Source organism: Polyodon spathula, chromosome 25 (assembly GCF_017654505.1).
Source record: "Polyodon spathula isolate WHYD16114869_AA chromosome 25, ASM1765450v1, whole genome shotgun sequence".
Taxonomy (NCBI): domain Eukaryota; kingdom Metazoa; phylum Chordata; class Actinopteri; order Acipenseriformes; family Polyodontidae; genus Polyodon; species Polyodon spathula.
The window spans coordinates 9456134-9481827 of NC_054558.1; the positions used below are offsets into that span (position 1 = coordinate 9456134).

The following is a 25694-nucleotide window of genomic DNA, read 5'->3' on the forward strand; positions in this document are numbered from 1 at the left end:
TGGAGAGAATATGGCACAACTGTGAATCTGTCTAGAACAGGCCGTCCTCAAAAACCGAGTATCCGGGTGAGAAGGGCACTAGTCAGGGAGGCTACCAAGAGGCCTATGGCAACTCTAAAGGAGTTACAGTCTTCCACGAATAAGCTGGGAGTCACTGTGCATATGGCAACAATAGCCCGGGTGCTTCACAAAACTGGTCTTTATGGGAGAGTGGCAAAAAGAAAGCCATTGTTGAAAAATACATCAAATCTCGCCAAGAGTTTGCCAGAAGGCATGTGGGAGACACTGAGACTAAGTGGAAGAAGATTCTATGGTCTGATGAGACCATAATAGAGCTATTTGGCCTCAATGCTAAACGCTATGTTTGGAGCAAGCCTAACACCGCACATCATCCTGAGAACACCATCCCTACCGTGAAGCATGGTGGTGGCAGCATCATGCTATGAGGATGCTTCTCTGTGTCAGGGCTTGGAAAGCTTGTGAAGATAGAGGGCAAAATGGATGTAGCAAAGTACAGTGAAATCCTGGAGGAAAACCTGCTGAAGTCTGCAAGAGACCTGGGACTTGGGAGAAGATTCATCTTCCAGCAGGACAATGACCCCAAACATACAGCCAAAGCCACACCAGAGTGGCTTAAAAACAAAAAGGTCAATGTCCTGGAGTGGCCCAGTCAAAGCCCGGACCTCAATCCAATTGAGAATATGTGGACAGAGTTGAAATTTACTGTTCACCAAAGGTCCCCATCCAACTTGACAGAGCTTGAGCAATTTTGCAAAGAAGAATGGGCAAAAATTGCAGTGTCCAGATGTGCAAAGCTGATAGAGACTTATCTAAATAGACTCATGGCTGTAATTGCTGCCAAAGGTGCCTCTACCAAATGTTGACTCAGTGGGGTGAATACTTATGCAATCAATTATTTTCTGTTTTGTATTTGTAATTAATTTAGAACAATTTGTAGATTTTATTTTTCAGTTTGACATTATGGACTTTTTTTGTGTTTTTGTGTTGGCAACAACTCCTAATTAAATCCATTTTGATTCCATATTGTAACACAATAAAATGTGGAAAAGTCCAAGGGGGTGAATACTTTTGAGAGCCACTGTGCATGAGAAGGCTTGGTATTCCAGTTGTTAAAGCAAGGGGTTTGTTACCATAAGGTTCAAGGTTCAATACCTGCCTCTGACTCACTATGTGTGACCCTGAATTAGTCACTTAACCTCCTTGTGCTCCGTCCTTCGGATGAGATGTAACACTGAGATATGTAAAACTATACTGTATATATATATATATATATATATATATATATATATATATATATAATATATATATATTATATATCTATCACATGGAAAGGACCCTCACATTAAGATTAATTAACTGTTTAACTATTTATTATAAAGATATAATACAAGTGCACGTTCGTTGTATAATTACGTGTACAGTTCAAACCTCTTTTGATACCATTTACGTGTCACAGTACAACTATGGGGTGGATATCAACTATACACAAGGACCCAGATGATTCTCTGAAGGGTTAATGGACATGGCTCACCTGTCATAGTCCCCATTGCAGAGGGCTCGGACTGGGATTGCAAACGCTTGCCACACTGGATTCAGGGTATTCTTCACCACTTCCGTTTTGTGACAGATTGTAAACCTGGAAAAAGAATACAGAAAAGTATTTCCATCATGAACGTGTGTGGCATCTCAGCGGCTGCATGATGGCTGCTGGTTAAAGTAATGATGACGGATCCATCTGGGGGAGAGGCGCGTGCTACAGCAAGATGAAAGGGCTGCCATTCCAGACTTCATCTTGAGTGCAAGACACTTAGCAACAGATTCTCAGATACGTTGAGGTTTCAGTACAAAAAAGGGGGGCACCAGCAAAAATATAGCATTGCACACCCCCGCGTGCTGCTACAACTGCTTAAATATAGCATAGCACACCCCCGCGTGCTGCTACAACTGCTTAAATATAGCATAGCACACCCCCGCGTGCTGCTACAACTGCTTAAATATAGCATTGCACACCCCCACGTGCTGCTACAACTGCTTAAATATAGCACTGCACACCCCCGCGTGCTGCTACAACTGCTTAAATATAGCATAGCACACCCCCGCGTGCTGCTACAACTGCTTAAATATAGCATTGCACGCCCCCACGTGCTGCTACAACTGCTTAAATATAGCACTGCACACCCCCGCGTGCTGCTACAACTGCTTAAATACAGCATTACACACCCCCACGTGCTGCTACAACTGCTTAAATATAGCATTGCACACCCCCACGTGCTGCTACAACTGCTTAAATATAGCACTGCACACCCCCGCGTGCTGCTACAACTGCTTAAATATAGCATAGCACACCCCCACGTGCTGCTACAACTGCTTAAATAGCATTGCACGCCCCCACGTGCTGCTACAACTGATTAAATACAGCGTTACACACCCCCACATGCTGCTACAACTATAGCATAACACACCACCCACATGCTACAACTGTTTAAATATAGCATCGCACGTCCCCGCGTGCTGCTACAACTGCTTAAATATAGCATTGCACACCCCCGCGTGCTGCTACAACTGCTTAAATATAGCATTGCACACCCCCGCGTGCTGCTACAACTGCTTAAATATAGCATTGCACACCCCCGCGTGCTGCTACAACTGCTTAAATAACGTACCTGTAAGTCTGTTTCAAAGCTCTTTTTAAAATGCCTGCTCTAGTGCACTGACAGTGTCAGGATTATTGGCGTCATTGTCAAACAGGTAACACAGCAATAACGATCCATGATGTGGAACAGAAGAGCCAGAGCACTTTTTTTTTTAAATCACTCTTCCTGATTTAGAGCAGTGGTGCTCAGTCCTGGTTTTCCTTTTGCCTGAGCTCTCAATTACTTAACTAAACCCTTAATTGAACTAATAATGATCTTAATTAGGGCTTTAAATTTAAATTTCAGCTCTTTCAGAATTTCAGCTCAACTATAAAATGTTAGAAGTAACTTGAAATCTGCACATTTTTAGAGCTGAGAATAATTAAAAAGGCCTAATTCAGCTACTTGTTAGTTCAATTAAGGGTTTTCAAGTAATTGAGAGCTCAGTTGAAATGAAAACCAAAAGGTACAGGGTCCCCAAGAACCAGGATTGAGCACCACTGATTTAGAGGACAGATTTCAAACCCCAGAGCACTCAAGAGGACATTTTGAAAAGAGCTTTGAAACAGACTTCAAAGTTATAAGTGTAAAAAGTTGTCAGGATGTTAATGAAAATAAATGACAGGTACATTAATTTAAACAGTTGTAGCAACACGTGGGGTTGTAGAACGCTATATTTTTTGGTAAACCCTCATTTGCTCTTTAATCTAAACCAGGGGTTCTCAAACTCGTTCATGGGGACCCCCTGTGTCTGTTGATTTTCATTCCAACCGAGCTCTCAATTACTTAACTAGACCCTTAATTGAACTAACAAGTAGCTTAATTAGACATTTTTACTTGTTTTCAACTCTTAAACAGTTGTAGTTCAAGTTACTTATCAAATGTTTTAGCGAAATTGAAATATGCAACTGTTCAAGAGCTAAAAACAAGTACAAAGGTCTAATTAAGCAAATTATCAGTTCAATTAAGGGTCTAGATAAGTAACTGACAGCTTGGTTGTAATGAAAATCAGCAGCCACAGAGGGTCCCCAGGACTGAATTTGAGAAACTCTGATTTAAACAATGTAATAAAATAAATAAATTAAAACTCATCAGGAGCAAGTCATTGTTACCTACTAAATAAACCCTGGTGAGATATAAAAGGATAAAAAAAAAAACTGTAAATCTGACAATTTTTGTAAAATAAAAAACAAAAACGATCAAGAGCATCGCTGTGGACAACAAGACCTGAGGAAAGCACTCTAACGAGCCCCTGTGCAGCAGCAGGTTCTTTCAGAGACTCGGTGTGGCAACAGTCAATCTCTTTGCAGGTATTGGAAACCACTTAGAATAATCAGCGCAATCTCAGAAAATCTCCTTCCGTGTCAGAAAATAATTAGATTTGATAAAGTAGTGAAGAGCCCATAAAACATTGTCTAGCAGTAACAAAGCCGCGGTGCATTATCATTTTAACAGGACGAGCATCCAGCTGCACACCTTTCAACTCGGTCCCCAGGTCCCCTGAGCACCCTAGAGAAAGAAAGGCTCTACAGAAGCAATGGCAATAAACACTGACATGCAGTGTATGGAACCCGGCAGATTTATTTTTGGACTTGGAAACAGTTCAAATCTGCCGAATTCTAATCATGTCATGGTATGTGTGGACGAGGAGGCTGGAAGCAGGCTGCTGAACATCTGTTACAACGCTGAAGGTATTCCTGAGCGTATAACAAGAGCTCTGATTAGTGGCCTCCGTGGGACCTCCACTTATTTAGGGGATACATACAAATTCTTTCTCCTTGTTTTCACAACTTTTAGTTTTGTGACAGATTGCAGTCTAGGAACTGGGGTGCTTATTTAACAAAACTGGGATGCTTATTCACAGTATTACAAAGAATACAAATAATCACTCACAGGGTATCAGGGCTTGCACTTGTGAGAAGGGTTAATATCTGATATGGGCTACAATGAAGGGTTAATATCTAATATGGGCCACCATGAAGGGTCCATGTCTTATATAATCTACAATGAAGGGTTAATGTCTGATATGGGCTAAATATTGACACTGTGCATAAAAAAGTTTCTGCTGTGCTAGCGAGCTGGAGTCTGAAATGGCGCTTTACTGGTGTGGGCTGTGAATATCTGAATTGCTGCATCTCCCATGCGAATGCAGAGTGTTCTGATCAGAAACACACCCCTAAGCCTCCAGCAGAACCAGGTGCTCCACTAGTTGTGATTTATTTCTGACTGCCAGTCATGTCTTAAAGGGGCAGTGAAATCTACATTTGTTAAAGAATACTTTCTTACTTTAGAGAAGTCAGGAATGGCTCTGCCAATGGTACTGTAATAATGGTACTGACATCAGCATCACAAAACAAGGACAACAGCTCAGGTGAGACAGCCATTAAATGTATTTATCTAAATGCTAGAAGTATCAGAAACAAAATTCTAGAACTTGAAGCTACTGCACTAATAGGTAACTATGATGTGATAGGTGTTACTGAAACTTGGTTGTCTGAGAGTGATGGGGACGAATATGTGGGTATACACTGTATAGGAAAGACAGGCAGGACAGAAGAAGAGGAGGGGTAGCGCTATACATAAGAAACAGTCTTGAAGCCCAGGGGTTAAACCTGGACAAAGAAAATAAAGCCAAATCAATATGGGTCAGAATAACGGACAAAAATTCAAAGGGCATAATAATAGGAGCATGCTATAGACCGCCAGATTCAGACGGTGAGCACAATAATCTGTTATACAATGACATTAGAAATGCATGTAGCAAAGGAGAAGACATACTAATGGGGGATTTCAACTTCCCCCATATAAAATGGGAAAACCCGGTGGGGAGCACGAAGGATGAAATTGAAATGGTGGAAATGACAAATGACTGCTTCCTAACACAATTTGTCAAGGCACCGACTAAAGGGGAGGCATGCCTTGATTTAGTCTTTTCAAATAACGAAGATAGAATAACTAAAACAGAGGTCAGAGAACCACTGGCAAACTCAGACCACAACATGGTCTCATTTGAAGTGTTTTTTAAAACCCCAAAAGTAATGACTAAAGCTAAGGTTTACAATTTTAGAAAAGCAAACTATGAAGGTATGAAACAGAGACTAACAGAAGTAGATTGGAGTAAAATAGAGAAAACACCCACAGAAGAAGGATGGTTGTTCTTCAAAAATGTAGTACTAGAGGCGCAAAACAATTACATCCCTAAAGTAGACAAATCTAAATGTAAAACTAAATGGCCAAAATGGTTTAATAGCTCAATTAAAAAAAATATTCAGCGAAAAAAGGGCACTTTACAGAGCATTAAAAAAGGACCAAAAAGAAAGTACGCAGAAAGAGTACACAGAACTGCAAACGCAAAAAGGAAGTTAGAAAGGCCAAGAGAGAAATAAAAATGAACATTGCTAAGGGGGCTAAAATCAATTCCAAAATGTTTTTCCAATATTACAACAGCAAGAGAACATTCAAAGAGGAGGTTAAATGTTTAAGAGATACAAATGGCAAAATCGTAGATGAAGAAAAAAAAAATAGCAAATATATTAAATGATTACTTTTCACAAGTTTTTACAAAGGAAGATACTGACAACATGCCCCACATGTCATCCAGTTCCTATCCAGTTTTAAATAACTTTAGCATAACCGAGGCAGAAGTGTTAAAGGGACTAGGAGCTCTTAAAATAAACAAATCCCCTGGGCCGGATGAGATCCTCCCAATAGTACTCAAAGAAATGAAAGAAGTTATTTACAAACTGCTAACTTAGGTCATGCAGCAGTCTCTTGACACAGGGGTGGTACCGACAGACTGGAAAATTGCAAACGTAATACCGATCCACAAAAAGGGAAACAAAACTGAACCAGGTAACTACAGACCAGTAAGCCTGACTTCTATTATATGCAAACTTATGGAAACTATAATAAGATCCAAAATGGAAAATTACCTATATGGTAACAGGGTCCTGGGAGACAGTCAACATGGTTTTAGGAAAGGGAGATCGTGTCTAACTAACTTGCTTGATTTTTTTGAGGATGCAACATCGATAATGGATAATTGCAAAGCATATGACATGGTTTATTTAGATTTCCAGAAAGCTTTTGACAAAGTCCCACACAAAAGATTAATTCTCAAACTGAACGCAGTTGGGATTCAAGGAAACACATGTACATGGATTAGGGAGTGGTTAACATGTAGAAAACAAAAAGTACTGATTAGAGGAGAAACCTCAGAATGGAGTGTGGTAACCAGTGGAGTACCACAGTGATCAGTATTAGGTCCTCTGCTATTCCTAATCTACATTAATGATTTAGATTCTGGTATAGTAAGCAAACTTGTTAAATTTGCAGACGACACAAAAATAGGGGGAGTGGCAAACACTGTTGCAGCAGCAAAGGTCATTCAAAATGATCTAGACAAGATTCAGAACTGGGCAGACACATGGCAAATGACATTTAATAGAGAAAAGTGTAAGGTACTGCACGCAGGAAATAAAAATGTACATTATAAATATCATATGGGAGATACTGAAATTGGAGAAGGAATCTATGAAAAAGACCTAGGAGTTTTTGTTGACTCAGAAATGTCTTCATCTAGACAATGTGGGAAAGCTATAAAAAAGGCTAACAAGATGCTCGGATACATTGTGAAAAGTGTTGAATTTAAATCAAGGGAAGTAATGTTAAAACTGTACAATGCACTAGTAAGACCTCGTCTTGAATATTGTGTGCAGTTCTGGTCACCTCGCTATAAAAAAGATATTGCTGCTCTAGAAAGAGTGCAAAGAAGAGCGACCAGAATTATTCCGGGCTTAAAAGGCATGTCATATGCAGACAGGCTAAAAGAATTGAATCTATTCAGTCTTGAACAAAGAAGACTACGTGGCGACCTAATTCAAGCATTCAAAATTCTAAAAGGTATTGACAATGTCGACCCAAGGGACTTTTTGACCTGAAAAAAGAAACAAGGACCAGGGGTCACAAATGGAGATTAGACAAAGGGGTATTCAGAACAGAAAATAGGAGGCACTTTTTTACACAGAGAATTGTGAGGGTCTGGAATCAACTCCCCAGTAATGTTGTTGAAGCTGACACCCTGGGATCCTTCAAGAAGCTGCTTGATGAGATTCTGGGATCAATAAGCTACTAACAACCAAACGAGCAAGATGGGCCGAATGGCTTCCTCTCGTTTGTAAACTTTCTTATGTTCTTATGTTCTAATAGTACTGACCTCTCGACTAACGAGCCTGCTCTTCAGTTGAATGGAAAGCAGTTCATCTTTGAGCATGCAGCCCTTGCCTTTCCATTAAATTAAACTGTCTGAGATGCCCATCCTTTGCAGTAACACATGAGTACTGGCAGCTCGATGCATGAACGATTGCTGTCTCCTGCTGGCGTTTACAGCTTGAACACAGAAGTGAACTGTTACCTTGCATCATTAGTCCTGTAACTGCATTTCACATCCACACTTGCTATCCATTCACTTCTGAAACAGCTGTTAACATTATAAACAGCAGAGATGCTACATGCAAAAGGAACTGCAAACTTACGTTCCATCTTCATTGCTTCTGTAAAAGACCATGAACGGGTCTGACTTCCCAAAGAAATCCTTCTTGTCCAGCTTGTTGGCACAGAACTGCATAGTCGCATAGTCCTGCAAAAGAAAAGAGATCGAGCCTATTCATCTGAAACCATCGAAGAGATCTGAAGACAGGAGGTACCTTGTTCCAAGTTCTTGATCCTGTGTAACAAATAGGTTTTCATTACATCCTCCCCTAGGTAATGCAACAACCAATGCATTGATCTGACCATGTGTGAAAAGCTGTCCAAAGTCACATATCTCATATTATTTCAGTATGAGATCCAACTTCCTCTCTGGGCCCTGCTGGCTAGATTACTACATTAGCGGGTTCAGTGCCTGTACTGTTAATAGGACTATGACAGTGTAACAGTCATTCATATCTCCCACTGCTTCAGGCAGGACAGCACGCATTGCGGGTGTCCCAGCAATACCCCCACAGTCACCTAAGGCAGGAAACATCATTCATCCTAATGGAATGTATTTTAAATACATTAAAAGAGCTGATTTCCAGTATTTCACAATTTTTGATGCACTGGAGAATCACCAGTGGTGTTTTACCAATAGACTCAAAGGTGTATTCTATCACTGAGCAGCTGGAATGCACTGAGGGAGAGTTCTATCACTGAGCAGCTGGAATGCACTGAGGGAGAGGGAGGCTGTGTGGGTCAGGGGCTCCTGTAGCAATACAATTACCACACGCTGTTGAACTACGCTGCCCAATCCACAAACAGCAGGCAAACCCATGCATTTCACAGCCAGCGTTAAAACCTCAGGTTTGTCTTAGGGTACTGTATGAGAGCAAGGGACTTATTATATAATAAAATACACAGAGACATTGGGTCACCTATCTGCCCTTTCCCTTATGTATATTAGCCAGAGCTTAATTTTGTAATATTATTATTATTTAAAGATCCAGACCAAAAGCTCCATAAATATGTAACAGCCTTTGAATTCAGATTTTTTTATGTTTCATTCAAATCATTATCAGAGAGCACTTCATTAGTGCTGTGCTTTATTTTATTCTGTTACACTCAAGTGAGGAGAAAGAAATATTTGAGACTGAAATGCATCTAACTGGAGTTCAGTTGAGGGGGGAGTCATGGATGGTGGAGCACGAGAATTTGTTTTAACATTACTCTTCCTAAAAGTTCTCAATAATGAACATTTCAAGGATCATTGGGCTAATTATTTAATAGACAATGTAAAGGAGGAGCCTAAAATAAGCTGTACCGAGGGCTGCATTCCCAGAGCTCTTTACTCCAAGTCATCATTTGCACTTGTATTTGCATTTGTTGGATATAAATGAACACTTCAGTAAAAATGCAGCAAAATGTAAATCCGTCCAACTTGTTGTCGCGTGTGTAGACAATGACAGTTCATTGCCAGGCCTGTAACAGAGTGATGCAATGCTCATTAGATAATGACAGTGCATTGCCAGGCCTGTAACAGAAGCTCTGTGATACAATGCTCATTAGACAATGACAGTGCATTGCCAGGCCTGTAACAGAAGCTCTGTGATACAATGCTCATTGGATAATGACAGGGCATTGCCACACCTGTAACAGAGTGATGCAATGCTCATTAGACAATGACTGGGCATTGCCACGCCTGTAACAGAGTGATGCAATGCTCATTAGAAAATGACTGGGTATTGCCAGGCCTGTAACAGAAGCTCTGTGATGCAATGCTCATTAGGGTTCTGAACCTGCTGTACGGGGGGAAACTCCATGAGCAGGGTCTCCCTACTTTAGCATCAGAGCCAATCTTTAAAGATCTCATATTGAACAACACAACTGTCTGCATTGGGCTTTAACCATTGCACCAGAGCCTGACTGCCACATTTCACAAAATAACAACTTTGGAAAAATGTCCACAGAGGAATGAACTGGACCCTGGACATGATTATTGAAACGTGACCTAATATGAGAATTGTACTGGTAGCCATAACAGCGTTGGAATCCGTGATGTCTCCGAATATCAAATACCAATGAATTCCAAATGTAAAGACTGCAGGATCCACATGTCCTTCTAGCACCCAATAAATGATTGGAAAAAACAATACAAAATGAAGCTGGAAGAATGCAATAGACAGTTGTACTGTAATTCTGCAGCTCTTATAAAGCAATTCACTGGAAATGCACACTTTTTGAAATTAGCATTGGCTCTAATTGTGAAAGCAGACATGCCATCATGCCATCACACATTACTTTACAGTCAGCAGCTACTTCCTGAAGCTCTGCTCCACCCTAATTCAATTACACTGCTCTGAGCCCCTGTCCCAGCAGCCTGCCCCACTCTTCAGCTGCATTGTCAAGGAAGAGCCGCAGGAGGTGTGACGGGACGCGAGGAGAGTGCCTGCCTACTGCCAGCACAGCATTTAGCCTGAATCCTTGAACCTGCTAATCTACTGCTGTTGGAAATACCCCCCCTGCTTCATTAAACTCCAGCACTGGCAGCATGCAGTTAAGTTTCGTACTGCTGTGATTTCCTTTACTGATCCACAGGCTGGAGTGATGTGATAAGAGACGCCGCTGGATTTCTGCAGCTCACATTCTCCCCCGTTGTGTCACATACAGAATGTAACCCTTTCCTCTCGGTTGAGATGGTTCTTTTTTTGAAAATTGGGATATTAGCCACACACAGATACTTATTGTCTGTCTGTCTGTCTGTCTGTCTGTCTGTCTGTCTGTCTGTCTGTCTGCCTGTCTGCCTGCTGTCTATCTATCTATCTGCCTGTCTGTCTGTCTGTCTGTCTGTCTATCTACCTGCCTGCCTGCCTGCCTGCCTGCCTGTCTATATGCCTGTCTGTCTGTCTGTCTGTCTGTTGGTCTATCTACCTGTCTGTCTATCTATCTGCCTGCCTGTCTGTCTGTCTGTCTGTCTGTCTGTCTGTCTGTCTATCTATCTGCCTGCCTGTCTGTCTGTCTATCTGTCTGTCTGACAGTTGATATTTGTTTGACTTGCCCCTACAGTATTTTATGCTAGCCCACCTCTTGCAATTATATATTTTAATAGCTTGTGATTTTCATTTTCATGTTCTATTTCATGACTGAAGGAGATAACATCGAATTGCAAAGGGAGAGGAGAGAATCTCATCAGCTTGATATCTGCATACACACACATGCATGAGGCGAAAAGCCATTTGAATGATTTGCTATTTTGTATTGATCCTGATGAGCAATAAGTTAAATACATGAGGAGTAATAAATGCAATCAGTGCAGGCTGGAGGCAGCTGTGCCGGCCTCTCTGCTTGTGCATACCCCAGGGCTCGCGGAGACCAGTTCATTTCTTTAAAAAAACAAGGACAGCAGGCAAGTCTTTTCCGGCAGTGGTTTGAGGTAGAGCCCACCAAAAATGATGAGATAGGTATTAGAGATATTTATACTGAACAAAAATATAAATGCAACGTGCAACAATTTCAAAGATTTTACTGAGGTACAGATCATATAAGGAAATCAGTCAATTGAAATAAATTTATTAGGCCCAAATCTATGGATTTCACATGACTGGGAATACAGATATGCATCTGTTGCTCACAGATACCTTAAAAAAAAGGTAGGGGCATGGATCAGAAAACCAGTCAGTATTTGGTGTGACCACCATTTGCCTCATGCAGCGCGACACATCTCCCTCGCATAGAGTTGATCAGGCTGTTGATTGTGGCCTGTGGAATGTTGTCCCACTCTTCTTCAATGGCTGTGCGAAGTTGCTGGATATTGGCGGGAACTGGAACACGCTGTCGTACACGTCGATCCAGAGCATCCCAAACATGCTCAATGGGTGACATGTCTGGTGAGTATGCAAGCCATGGAAGAACTGGGACATTTTCAGCTTCCAGGAATTGTGTACAGATCCTTGCGACATGGGGCCGTGCATTATCATGCTGAAACATGAGGTGATGGCGGCGGATGAATGGCACGACAATGGGCCTCAGGATCTCGTCACGGTATCTCTGTGCATTCAAATTGCCATCAATAAAATGCAACTGTGTTCATTGCCCGTAGATTATGCCTGCCCATACCATAACCCCACCGCCACCATGGGGCACTCTGTTCACAACGTTGATATCAGCAAACCGCTCGCCCACACGACGCCATACATGTTGTCTGCCATCTGCCTGGTACAGTTGAAACTGGCATTCATCCATGAAGAGCACACTGCTCCAGTGTGCCAGTGGCCATCGAAGGTGAGCATTTGCCCACTGAAATTGGTTATGGCGCCGAACTGCAGTCAGGTCAAGACCCTGGTGAGGACAATGAGCACGCAGATGAGCTTCCCTGAGAAAGTATCTGACAGTTTGTGCAGAAATTCTTCGGTTGTGCAAACCCACAGTTTCATCAGCTGTCCGAGTGGCTGGTCTCAGACGAACCTGCAGGTGAAGAAGCCGGATGTGGAGGTCCTGGGCTGGCGTGGTCTGCGGTTGTGAGGCCGGTTGGACGTACTGTCAAATTCTCTAAAACGACGTTGGAGGCGGCTTATGGTAGAGAAATGAACATTCAATTCTCTGGCAACAGCTCTGGTGGACATTCCTGCAGTCAGCATGCCAATTGCACGCTTCCTCAAAACTTGAGACATCTGTGGCATTGTGTTGTGTGACAAAACTGCACATTTTAGAGTGGCCTTTTATTGTCCCCAGCACAAGGTGCCCCTGTGTAATGATCATGCTGTTTAATCAGCTTCTTGATATGCAACACCTGTCAGGTGGATGGATTATCTTGGCAAAGATCTTGTAAACAAATTTGTGCACAAAATTTGAGAGGAATAAGCTTTCTGTGCGTATGGAACATTTCTGGGATCTTTTATTTCAGCTCATGAAACATGGGACCAACACTTCACATGTCGCGTTTATATTTTTGTTCAGTGTACATATAGAATGAAATGGCTTCTCATAAAACAGTTTTATCAGACGCAAGAAGTTGTATCCAAAGTGGCTGAGCACCGACAGCTATTAAACAAAATGGGAAGTTATCGATATTTACTGTATTTTATTTATAGTGAATTTTGACGGTTGCATCAAACTACAAACGCAGTAACAATTTACCTGTTTATCAACTGTGATTAGATTGCAAGCGTAATTTACAGGGAAATTGTGTGCTTATGTTTCTAATGCTGTAAGCTGACTGACAGCACTGCTCATTCGAGAGGTAGCACCCCTACAGAAGGTGGAGTAGTGCATGACTAGAGCTCAGCGCAGGTCGCAGACAGATTAAGTTGGGACTGTGATAGGAGGAGACTTTGCACTCTGTAAACAATGGTCTGCAGAGTCCTAGTTTGCTTGTAGAGTGAGATAATATATTCCAATTGGATCTGCGTTTTAGTACTGCGTGCAAGGATGGGTCAGGGCAACTGCCAAATCCTGCTGCATTTTAATTGAATGCATTTGAACACGTTTGGATGGATGGGGCATGAAGAATTCCTGTTTGCAGGACAGTCCTGTTTGTGTTGCCTGGGTGGTTTTATTCCAATCTATTGCCCTGGGTTGTTGGTAAACTGTGCCATTGTTGCCCGACTACAATTGGTAATTGTGACTCTAAGGTGTTAATAATGTGCTAATGGTGTTTTATAGCCCTCTGCAAGCAAGTAAGGGGGCTATTTCAGTATTCTCTCATCTGAAGCCTATGTGAAGCAGGGGAATGCTCTTAATGTAATTACCTGGAGCTAACACCTTTTGTTTCCAGAGATAAATTCTGCCATATAGACTAAATCACCCTGCTTTACAATGTATCATTAAAAAAAATAATTGTAGCACCTCCCACACATCTACATGTTATGTTTAGCCTTGCCTACATTCACCTATTTTAACAAAAAATCACCTACACATCTCTGATTTTTTAAAATTTGATATTTATATAATTAAAGTTGTATGATGCAGAAATAATTACCATTCAATACTGATCTATTTACCTTCCGCGCGAGTTCGAGTACGGGAGTCTCTACTGAGCTACGTAACTAAATTGGTCACGTGATAAGAAAAGGCAGCCCTAAGTCTGCTCTGCATTCATATACATGCAAAGCCCTGGGCCACCTTAAATAACAAGTGTGAACGGGGTCTAAGATTTTAAAATCCATTTCTCACTTTTTCTTTTGTTAGAAACATTGTCTCTGCCCCCCTCCCTTTAATTAAATGTAATATTTAAAATACAACATTAATTAATTAATTAATTAAAAGTGGTACCAAATCACTTCCTGTGTTGCTGTTTAAACTCAAATCCAGTGATCTAGCTGCAATTAGACCATGTGACCTACATCAACGGTACCAAGATGAAGCAATCTATTTATAGGGCTGCAATTGAAATCATTGAATAAGGGGTTTCATTTGAAATATCTTAATATCCTGAATTAAAAAAAATAACCAAAAGACTCAGGACAATTAAAGGGGAGCAGTAAAAAAAAAAAAATTATTAAGAATTGTTAGTACTCCTTTAAAGATTGATTACAGGAGGGTCTCTAGAAATACTTTATAGTACTATAAAGAATGAGCAGCATCCAGGTTAATTTGAAATCATTTTACAAAGCAGGTCCGAGTGGGCTCCAGTGTCAAACTGGAATCGACAATAAAATCCTGAAACTAAATTAGGCAATACACTCTCCAGGAGAGGGGCCGAGCCTCCTGTGGAGCAGGGGAAAAAGATCAATGGTTCTTCGACATCAAGGAGGAAGCGTGGGCTGTACGTCTGAGTGACAAAGCTGGACCCCAAAGACAACTGAACGCAATGTGAAGTGAAGGCTTCATTAGCCTCTACTGATGGTTAGCTAGTCTTTTCAGGAGTAGAATTGCTGTTTATGTTTCATTGCTATTTGTTACTTTGTAGAGCAACTTTTTTGTGTGCTGTGCTTTTGGCACACATTTGAGCACACAAGCTTTTTCAAGCTTAGTAATTATGGTAGACATTATGTATTCTTATTATTACTTACAAAATTGAACCTTTGTGTGGCCTCAAGGACTTAATACATATTTAATACAAGCTCACTTCACTTAATTTAAACTATATATGCTTAACTACATTCAAATACATGAGACTTTGTTTCATTAGTAACACAGCCATCATGGATAATGAAACAGTGTTGATATAAACTGTTTCTATTGCTTTGTACAAAAGATCAGCATGCAGATATAGCTGTGTGAAGACTGATTGATCCTCATGCAGATATAGCTGTGTGAAGGCTGATTGATCCTCATGCAGATATGGCTGTGTGAAGGCCGATTGATCCTCATGCACATATGGCTGTGTGAAGGCTGATTGATCCTCATGCAGATATGGCTGTGTGAAGGTTGATTGATCCTCATGCAGATATGGCTGTGTGAAGGCTGACTGATTATGTTCAGTACAGTACTGAAAATAGATCATTTATCATGCTTGTTTAATGATTTCCACTGTACTTTTACAAAGGTTTTAATGGCTTTTGTAATTGCTGATAGAAAGACGAATACTGAAGAAACATTACCTTTTTATTATGTACTATTACTATTAGCACTTAAAACATATTCAGTTCACTTTACTGCCTGGTGTTTTTTATTCACTGCAGTTTATCCTTGTGGTCTTGTGTAGCTGAGACCCTTGAATACACACACACACACACAAACACACACACACACACACACACACACACACACACGCACACACTCTCTCTCACTCACACTCTCTCTTTCTGACACACACAGGCAGACAGACAGACAGACAGACAGGCACACACTCTCTCCCTCTCACTCTCACACACTCACACTCTTACTCACACACACACACATACACACACACTGTCTCTCTTTATCTCGCTCTCTGTCACACACACTCTCACTCACACACACATACACACACAGACAGACAAACACACACACTCTCTCTCTCTCTCTCTGTAGCTCTCTCTCTCACACACACATACACACACAAACAGATAAACACACACTCTCTCTCTCTTTCTCTCTGTAGCTCTCTCTCTCACACACACATACAAACACACAGACAGATAAACACACACACTCTCTCCCTCTCACACTCTCTCTCTCTCTCTCTCTCTCTCTCTCTCTCTCTCTCTCTCTCTCTCTCTCTCTCTCTCTCTCTCTCTCTCTCTCTCACACACAGTGCTTCGATTGAAATGACATCCATTCCACAGGAAGAGCAGTTGTGACATTTCCAGCACGCTTTCCTCACAGCGCTTCATTACAGCCTGCCATACCCCCCTCTGCTTTGTAACAGTTTTAAACAGGAGAGCAAAGGGCTGAAGCAGAGCCACCAGCAACGCACTGAAATTAAAAAGAATGGTCACCACTGCCAGAGTGACAACCTGGAATTGCAAGCAAGCAAAGCAGCTTCTTAAATGCCCTTTCGCTTGCTGAAACAGATAGAAACGCGTCATGTATTACTATAGGTTTTGGAATCAGATCACCTCAACCTATGATCCAAGATGCTTGTGACAGGTAATTGTAAATTGTTTAAGTTAATTATGTACTGGGCGCTGTGTAATCCCTTCAAGGCTCTTGCCCATGTATTTAAAAAAGTACTTAGCTTCAAATTCTTAGTTCAATGGTTTTTAATTAAATAGTAAAGTCCAAAACATGTAGCTTATATCACACATCGACTATTTTATATAATTCCCAGTGTTTCCTTTTGGGGGTGCTATCTCTGGGATCAGTCTTCCCAAATATCCCAATATTGTCCACGATTGATGCAAGCAGAGGTGTAACACCATAAGAATAGATCATAGATCACAATTCCATTCCTTATTATTTATTATTTAAAAAGAACAAAGGCCTTTCGGCCTTCACCATGTTTTGATAAGTCAGTGTTAAAGTGCTTTGAGTACAGGAGCTTCAGTTCTCCTGGTCTCCTGTAGACATATGTATCCCAGCCTGGGTTAGCTTTGGTAAAAGCATGCTGTAGCAAAGTGAAATAAACTATTGTTAAGCATGGTAAAGCACACAGAGACATGTTGAAGCATAAAAAACAACAACAACTAACCTTGTACAGTCAAGCCATGGGGAAAGCATGTGAGCACTGCTACATGACCACACAGTGGTAAACCTTTTCAAATGGAATGTCACCTCTAACTGGAATTACCCAATCGCTAGTACCGTAGGGTAAATAAACCAATACAAGAAATACCACTGGTGTGAACAGCGTGGCGAACCATCAGCAAGCAACAGCAACAGGGTAACCCTTCACAGCTAACAGCCACACCTAACAAGGCAGTATCACAGAAAACAGGATCAAAGAGCATGCAATCCAACCCACTGGGAAATACAAACACAACTTGGGTACTTACTCTGCAGTTTCCAAGCTCTTCCGCTGATAAAATGACTGTCCCGCATTTCTTCCCTGGGATCCCACTGAAAAATAACAACAACAATTAGTAACATTCAGGCACATCATATTTTGCACACACAAGCTTGTGCATGGAAAACAATCCAAGACGGAGCGAGTTTTGTGGAAGTTTAGGTATACAGTATATATGCCCTGCTTTCCTGGGCATGGTCACTGTATTGTACCACTTTCTAATACCTTTAGAGTCATGACTGTGTTCTGTTCATTTTCCATACAGCGCTGAAACCAAATACACTTTAATTTAATGTTTCACTATTTGACAAGCATTTATAACTAACCAATCTACTGTCAGATCTGCATTAATCAAAAATTGCAATATACCTTGAGTCCAATAACTCACCAATGAGTTCATTAATCATTTATGACTAATAGCTAAGAGGGCATTATTTTAATAGTTAGGAACTCTTTGTTTAATAGCGAGTCACTGGTGAGCCATTGGAGTCTACACAGGTAGTAACTCATGCTTAACACATGCCTAATGGTGGGCTGGTAAAGTAATGCGACTCACACAAGCATGTCAAACCTTTCTGCTCCTTTCCTATAAAGAATGACAACAATCACTCTGAAGTTGTTCTCAATCTAGATCCTCAGGGACCCCTGTGTCTGCTGGTTTTCATTCCAGCTGAGCTCTCAATTACTTAACTAAACCCTTCATTAAACTAACAATTTGCTTAATTAGGCCTTTTTAATTGTTTTCTGCTCTTAAACAGTTGGATTTCAGCTTAATAAAACAATATGAGTAACTTGAAATCTGCAACTTTTTAGGAGGTGAGAACAATTAAAACGGCCTAATGAAGCTACTTGTTAGTTCAATGAAGGGCTTAGTTAAGTAATTGAGAACTCAGTTGTGATGAAAGCTAGAAGACACAGGGGTCCCCGAGGACCAGGATTGAGAAGCGCTCTAGTGGAGTCGAGCGAGCGAGGCAGCACGGGACAAACCCAGCCACTCCTGGAGGGCTGCCACTGTTTGATTCCAGTGAGCTCTGCACCGTGCTGCCCTGGAGAGAAGCACTTATAATAACTGCTGAGCCGTTTTGCATTTAATATTTCCTGTAGTACGCGTCTGGTTGATACAGGAAACAAAAGCTCATTAACACTCCTCTTTACCCAATGCCACTTATTGTTTACATATCACACACTAACCCCTGCATTATTCCCTACAGATCACACAAGGGATGGAAGACAGAATGAGCGCTGCTTACATGCTTCTAAATACTATCAATGAGGAAAGATGATATTTAAATAGGGGCTGATTTTCAAAGCCTTTTTACCCCAAACAGTAAATTCTTCTTCTTCTTCTTCTTCTTCTTCTTCTTCTTCTTCTTCTTCTTCTTCTTCTTCTTCTTCTTCTTCTTCTTCTTCTTATTATTATTATTATTATTATTATTATTACTATTATTATTTTCAAATGGCGAAAACACCTGTCAAAGTTACAAAATCAGAAATAAAAACAGCAGCAAGTATTTGATTGTATAGTTAAAGTAAGTTAGGTTGTTTATTTCCAGTTTTGTAACTTGAAATTGATTTACACTTTGAAGAAAACAGCTTCGTTAAATCCATCCATTGCCTGTATTTGTAACATGTATCTTACTAATACCTTTAGTCATGGTATGCTAAGCATCTATAATGTGTTACTAGACCTGGGGAGTCACAGCCATACCACTGGCTTTGGGAATGCAGTAAAAGCCTAAAAGCCTGTTCCCGTGCTTGGGAGAGGGAGGCATGTTTGTCTTTACCATGCCCCTAGTCTTGGACTAAATGCCGCTTCTCAAATGTTTAAGTTCTAACCAGAGGGATACAGTATATATTGTTCAATCTAAAACCTGGTCATCATTCAAGACATTGCTGGGTGGCTAATGGTGTGCAAGATTCAAGACTTACTGAACCAAGTAACCTCTTCATGTTTCCAGTAATGGAAGCTAAAAAACCGATGTCCTTCAGGCAGCGGATGAAAGGAAACGAGGTAGAGCAGAGTGCAGGGTCTCGTTCAGAGGTGAAGCCCGGGGAACAACTCAGAACTGCAGTTCCAAAAGACTGATGCATTCTGTCATACCACGTCCACAGGCACTGTGCTTAGTTAATGCCCCCCCCCCCCCCCCCTCCCACAGATTGAGAGCTTTTTTACAGTGCCTGGCCATCGTGTCTTATTAATCCCTTTGGATAACTCAATCACACGCAGCTGGAGCTCCGGTGACCTGTCAGGGCAACATCAAGCCCTCAGCGCTATCGACACCATGGAGGAAGAGAAGCCTTTATCTTCATCAGCCACCCACGTCCTGTCTTCACTGCCTCCAAGGCCTTAAGGAACCATCCTACTTCAAATCTTCAGGTTCTTCAGCTGTCTGCACGTCTTAGCAATGCAGCTACAGCAGGGCTTCTCAAACTCGGTCCTGGGGACCCCCTGTGTCTTCTGGTTTTCCCATTCCAACTGAGCTTGCTTTCAGCTCTTAAACAATTGCAGAGTTCAAGTTACTTACAAAATATTATAGCTAACTTGAAATCTTCAACTGTTTAAGAGCTGAAAACAAGTAAAAAGGTCTAATTTAATAAATGATCGGTTCGATTAAGTGTCTAGTTAAGTGATGGAGAGTTCAATTGGAATGAAAACCAGCAGACACAGAGGGTCCCCAGGATTGAGTTTGACAAACCCTGAGCTCGAATAGAGCATAAAAAGGATGCATGAACACAGTAGAAAACTCCAGCTTGTCTGTAAACCCATGGCTGTTCAATACTCAGTATTGACTAAGAACCATCACTTCTTATGCCCAAAGAGTGGTCCTTTCCGGGGCAAACTTGAGGTCTGCTTGTGGTGCATTTATGGAAAGCTCACCTGCTCTGTGCATAAATAGAAATTACTGTTCCAAGAACCATGACTCTCAATCCAACACGTTTTACATGATCCATGTAAAAAAATCAAAGGAATAAATTAATCCAAAAATAGAGAGGCACTATACACAGCCATCGTTCTTATCCCTTTATATCACTGGCCCAATTAGCTTCACAACACAGCTTGTTTTGGTCTCATTTAGCCCCAGTCTTGATCTTCTGTTAACTCAGCACCTGCACTGTACGGCACAAACTACAAAGCAAAACCGATGAGCTCATTGAAAAACCTTTCATTCCCTGAGCCCCGCTGGCATCATTCTGTCTTTAATCAACAGGAGAATTAGTCAGGAGTTGTCCGAATATGAATTCTACTTTTCAGTTCTAACAATGAGAAGAGCTGTTATGAAACCGATTCTCTGAGATAATCTAACCTATGCCTGACTCTGCACTGCGGGCTGGAGGACCGCTCAGCATCGAACAAACGCTTTGGGAAAGTTGCAAACAGCTTTCCCTGGAAGAACCACACTCTTTTTTCATTTTGAAAAAAATGCTTTAGCATTGATCTTTAGCTTGTAGTTCTGAGTCACGTATTCATGTGACTCATAGAAGACACTGGGTCCAATTCTTAAGTTAAAGATTAATAAAAACTGTTTATAAATATTCTCTTAGTTTAAATAATGCTTTCAAAAGTACAAATTAGCTTTTAACCCTGTTTCAAATAGTTTCATGAAAGGATTTACAGTAATAAATCAAAACTACCTTAAAAAAAAACAGCCTGGAACAACATGCCTTACGATAAGTACCCACAGCAATAATTTGTTGCTTACGAAAGGGGATTCTGGGAAAATAGAAACCCATTCATCCAGCAGCAATCCCATGACTCCAAGCAAATACAGAGCATAGGCTGACAAATAGTTTGAATATGTCTAAAACTTGTTTGATAAATGTTTTGCTATAGATACATGTATTAAAAAGTGATTGTCAAGAAGTAGCAATGGGTTTCAAATTAGCCAGTCAAACGTCCCTGGCCGCTGCAGGTTTATTAATCAATCGATTGGACTTGGTTTCTAAAGCTGAATCTCAGTTAATCAACAGCTCCAACACCAGAACGCTTCAGTTTACTCTTTCTAATCGATTTGTTTGTCTTGATTTAAGTGCACGTGCTGCTGGCGGATTCCGTAATATTGGATAATGCTTTCAAAGGACTCTCTGTTTTCTTGGTTTATCATCTTAGGTCCTATAGGAGCTGTAACCTATGCAGAACATGTATTAGCAGTCTGTAACAGGGCAATGTTAAATACATGGCTCGTCACTGAATAATACTGAGGCAGACTCAGAGTAATGGTTTGTCAGAATGCACAGGCACAACCAGGTAAAGATCAGCAGCTTCTGGAAGCGTTGCTGAAGGAGCAAGAGGGGGAGGAGCTGGAGCCCCGAAGGCTGGAGGGAGAGGAGTTGCCATCCTCAAAGGCCAATGCAGGAGTGGCTGCCAGAGGAGGAGCTACCGCCCCAAGGAGGAAGAACTGCTGTCCCCGAGAGCAAGAAAGGAGAGAAGCCTGCATTCCAATCCGGCACCTGTGGGTCAGCTCCCTGGGCCCGTGCTTCCAGGCACCCCACTCTGGACCTCTCATCACCCCCTGACTCACCCAAACAGAAGTGGGACCAGCCAGAGATACTGAAATGACCTGGTGTCGTTCTGAGGGGGAGGATATGTGACAGGGAGAGTCCTGCCATTTGTTCTTATGCAGGTGTGTGCAGCTGGGTAACAGGAGGTATGTTGTTAGGCAACCAATTAAGCAGGTAGGCTCACCCAGCGTTGAGCTGCTTGGAAGGACTGGCTTGGCTAAGGGTTATCCATTAAGATCTTTCTAAACTAATGTAATGAGCAGTGTTGAGTGATGCACTGCCGTTACAGATTCTGTTTCCCATCCGTGCGATTTAATTTGCTCAATATTATTACAGTAACAATTAACTAGGGTTATCCATTAAGGTGAGCCTACCTCTTAAAATAAACAAATCCCCTGGGCCGGATGAGATCCTCCCAGTAGTACTCAAAGAAATGAAAGAAGTAATTTACAAACCGCTAACCAAGATCATGCAGCAGTCTCTTGACACAGGGGTGGTACCGACAGACTGGAAAATTGCAAACGTAATACAGATCCACAAAAAGGGAAACAAAACTGAACCAGGTAACTACAGACCAGTAAGCCTGACTTCTATTATATGCAAACTTATGGAAACTATAATAAGATCCAAAATGGAAAATTACCTATATGGTAACAGGGTCCTGGGAGACAGTCAACATGGTTTTAGGAAAGGGAGATTGTGTCTAACTAACTTGCTTGATTTTTTTGAGGATGCAACATCGATAATGGATAATTGCAAAGCATATGACATGGTTTATTTAGATTTCCAGAAAGCTTTTGACAAAGTCCCGCACAAAAGATTAATTCTCAAACTGAACACAGTTGGGATTCAAGGAAATGCATGTACATGGATTAGGGAGTGGTTAACATGTAGAAAACAGAAAGTACTGATTAGAGGAAAAACCTCAGAATGGAGTGTGGTAACCAGCGGTGTACCACAGGGATCAGTAATAGGTCCTCTGCTATTCCTAATCTACATTAATGATTTAGATTTTGGTATAGTAAGCAAACTTGTTAAATTTGCAGACGACACAAAAGTAGGAGGAGTGGCAAACACTGTTGCAGCAGCAAAGGTCATTCAAAATGATCTAGACAAGATTCAGAACTGGGCAGACACATGGCAAATGACATTTAATAGAGAAAAGTGTAAGGTACTGCACGCAGGAAATAAAAATGTACATTATAAATATCATATGGGAGATACTGAAATTGGAGAAGGAATCTATGAAAAAGAGTTTTTGTTGACAATGTGGGGAAGCTATAAAAAAGGCTAACAAGATGCTTGGATACATTGTGAATAGTGTTGAATTTAAATCAAGGGAAGTAATGTTAAAACTGTACAATGCACTAGTAAGACCTCATCTTGAATATTGTGTGCAGTTCTGGTCACCTCGCTATAAAAAAGATATTGCTGCTCTAGAAAGAGTGCAAAGAAGAGCGACCAGAATTATTCCGGGCTTAAAAGGCATGTCATATGCAGACAGGCTAAAAGAATTGAATCTGTTCAGTCTTGAACAAAGAAGACTACGTGGCGACCTAATTCAAGCATTCAAAATTCTAAAAGGTATTGACAGTGTCGACCCAAGGGACTTTTTCAGCCTGAAAAAAGAAACAAGGACCAGGGGTCACAAATGGAGATTAGACAAAGGGGCATTCAGAACAGAAAATAGGAGGCACTTTTTTACACAGAGAATTGTGAGGGTCTGGAATCAACTCCCCAGTAATGTTGTTGAAGCTGACACCCTGGGATCCTTCAAGAAGCTGCTTGATGAGATTTTGGGATCAATAAGCTACTAAAAACCAAACGAGCAAGATGGGACGAATGGCCTCCTCTCGTTTGTAAACTTTCTTATGTTCTTATGTTCTAACTAATAATTAACAGAAAAATAATGTATATTGATATGTTTATTAGCTGGTTGTTAAAAGTTAATAGGCGACCCTTAAAATAAAGCGTGACTGAAAATAATAATAATTAAAAAAAAAATTATATCTCCATTTCTAAGAGACATTCAACTGTCTTGCAAAGCAGCAGTTCAATATGCGTGTGTGTGTGTGAGTGTGTGAGTGTGTGTGTGTGTGTGTGTGTGTGCGTGAGTGTGTGAGTGTGTGAGTGTGTGTGTGTGTGTGTGTGTGTGTGTGCATGAGTGTGTGAGTGTGTGTGTCCGTGTCCGTGTGTGAGTGTGTGAGTGTGTGTGTCAGTATGTTCGTGTGAGTGTGTGCGTATGTGTGTGCATACATGAGTGTGTGTGTGAGTTACAAGGGAGGAAAAGATGACTGCTACAGAGATCCATGAACTTCATTTGGAATTTGCCCCAGCGCCAGTTTCAAACTCTCCTGGCTCCTTGGCTGTGAATAGGCATCAGGTGTGCAACAAGGCAGTGCTTAGCATTTATCTATGTCAGCTCTTCAGAGGTAAAAAAATGACATGCTTATTCTATGAGTCTGCATTGGCTTTGGCTTGGAAAAACTAAAGAAAGTGCCTTCTGAAAGCTTCTAATTGAATCTTTGAGGGCGATTTGATACCTCAGCCAGAATTGGTTCTGAAACTGGAGTGATGTAACTCTGAGAAGCAAAAAAAAACATTTTGTTGCTGCTATTTTCAAATACAAATGAGATGTATAAAATATCCTTGTATTTGGACCCAGGGTCTCTCTGCTATTAGTCTTTAACTTTAGTCACTTGATTGAACCACATCACGTCTTGGTAACACCCAGAACTAACCATATGTTAATACATCAACGCCCCTTGCTGGGCATTTAGCTCAGTGAAGTGAATGACTAACACAACTCAACTGAACACATAGCAGACACTCGGGGACCCTGGTTTGTTGCTCTACAACTAATGTCTTGAGGTATTAACAGCAGTAGATTAAAAAAAATAAAATCCTGCACACACTAAACATTTCTCAGACTTCGCAGATCGATTTGCTATTGAAGTGTAACAGTGTCCTTAGGCCTCAGACTGGATCTCAAATATAAGATATATTGTTTTGAGCTTGTGTGATGACTATGCTGCATGCTGCACACAAAAGGCTATTAAACAGTGCCAGGGTTTGAATTTCAGTTTTGTGTGCTGGGGGGATTTCCACCCTAATGCTGCAGCCAATTTTTTTAGGAGGAAATATATATTTTACTGCATCATCATTCACACTAGTGTAGCTTTAAAATAAGCTGCTTTCAGAGACCTAACAGCTTCTCTTCCCTGTGAGACAGAGCGCTCTCCATTGCTTTTGCCATTGCCTGACGTAAAGTTTTTGCATGCAGCAGAAGAAAAAGGTGCTTTTCTTTAGCTGCTACAATGACAGAGCAATAAACTCAAAGCAAAACCTAAGCTGTGAACTCTGTCACATGATGAGAGGCTTAACTTCAGGTGACCATAATTAGGAGTACTGCATACACACACTAAAATCGTCTTTGGAAAGCCCAGAGTCTGTACTTTTAAAGGTAGGTGCCTGACTAATATGTGTGTAACCTTCGATCACCACTTGCAAAACAACACCTTAATATTGGCTAGAACACAATAATAAAATCCCTGTGTTAAACAGGGCTGCATGATGTTTGTAGGATTTACACAGTAAGCGGCTGGAAGATATGTAGAGCTCTTCCTTCGGAAGGGGAGCGAACTTTCCAAACACACTGTCATTCATCGCTCAAGTGAATGTGTTTTTTGCTCTGTGGAACA

General features: G+C 41.1%; 1 protein-coding gene across 2 annotated transcripts in view; it reads right to left on the reverse strand.

Moving 5' to 3' along the window:
- Positions 1 to 25694, reverse strand: part of LOC121299452 (copine-5) — a 128927-nt gene that overhangs the window by 38830 nt on the left and 64403 nt on the right. For both annotated transcript variants that reach the window (XM_041227152.1, XM_041227150.1), the window contains 3 exons: positions 17483 to 17546; positions 8189 to 8292; positions 1553 to 1657 (listed from right to left, as the gene is read on the reverse strand). In XM_041227152.1, the coding sequence (XP_041083086.1) occupies positions 1553 to 1657; positions 8189 to 8292; positions 17483 to 17546 (273 nt within the window). The remainder of the gene's footprint in view (positions 1 to 1552; positions 1658 to 8188; positions 8293 to 17482; positions 17547 to 25694) is intronic.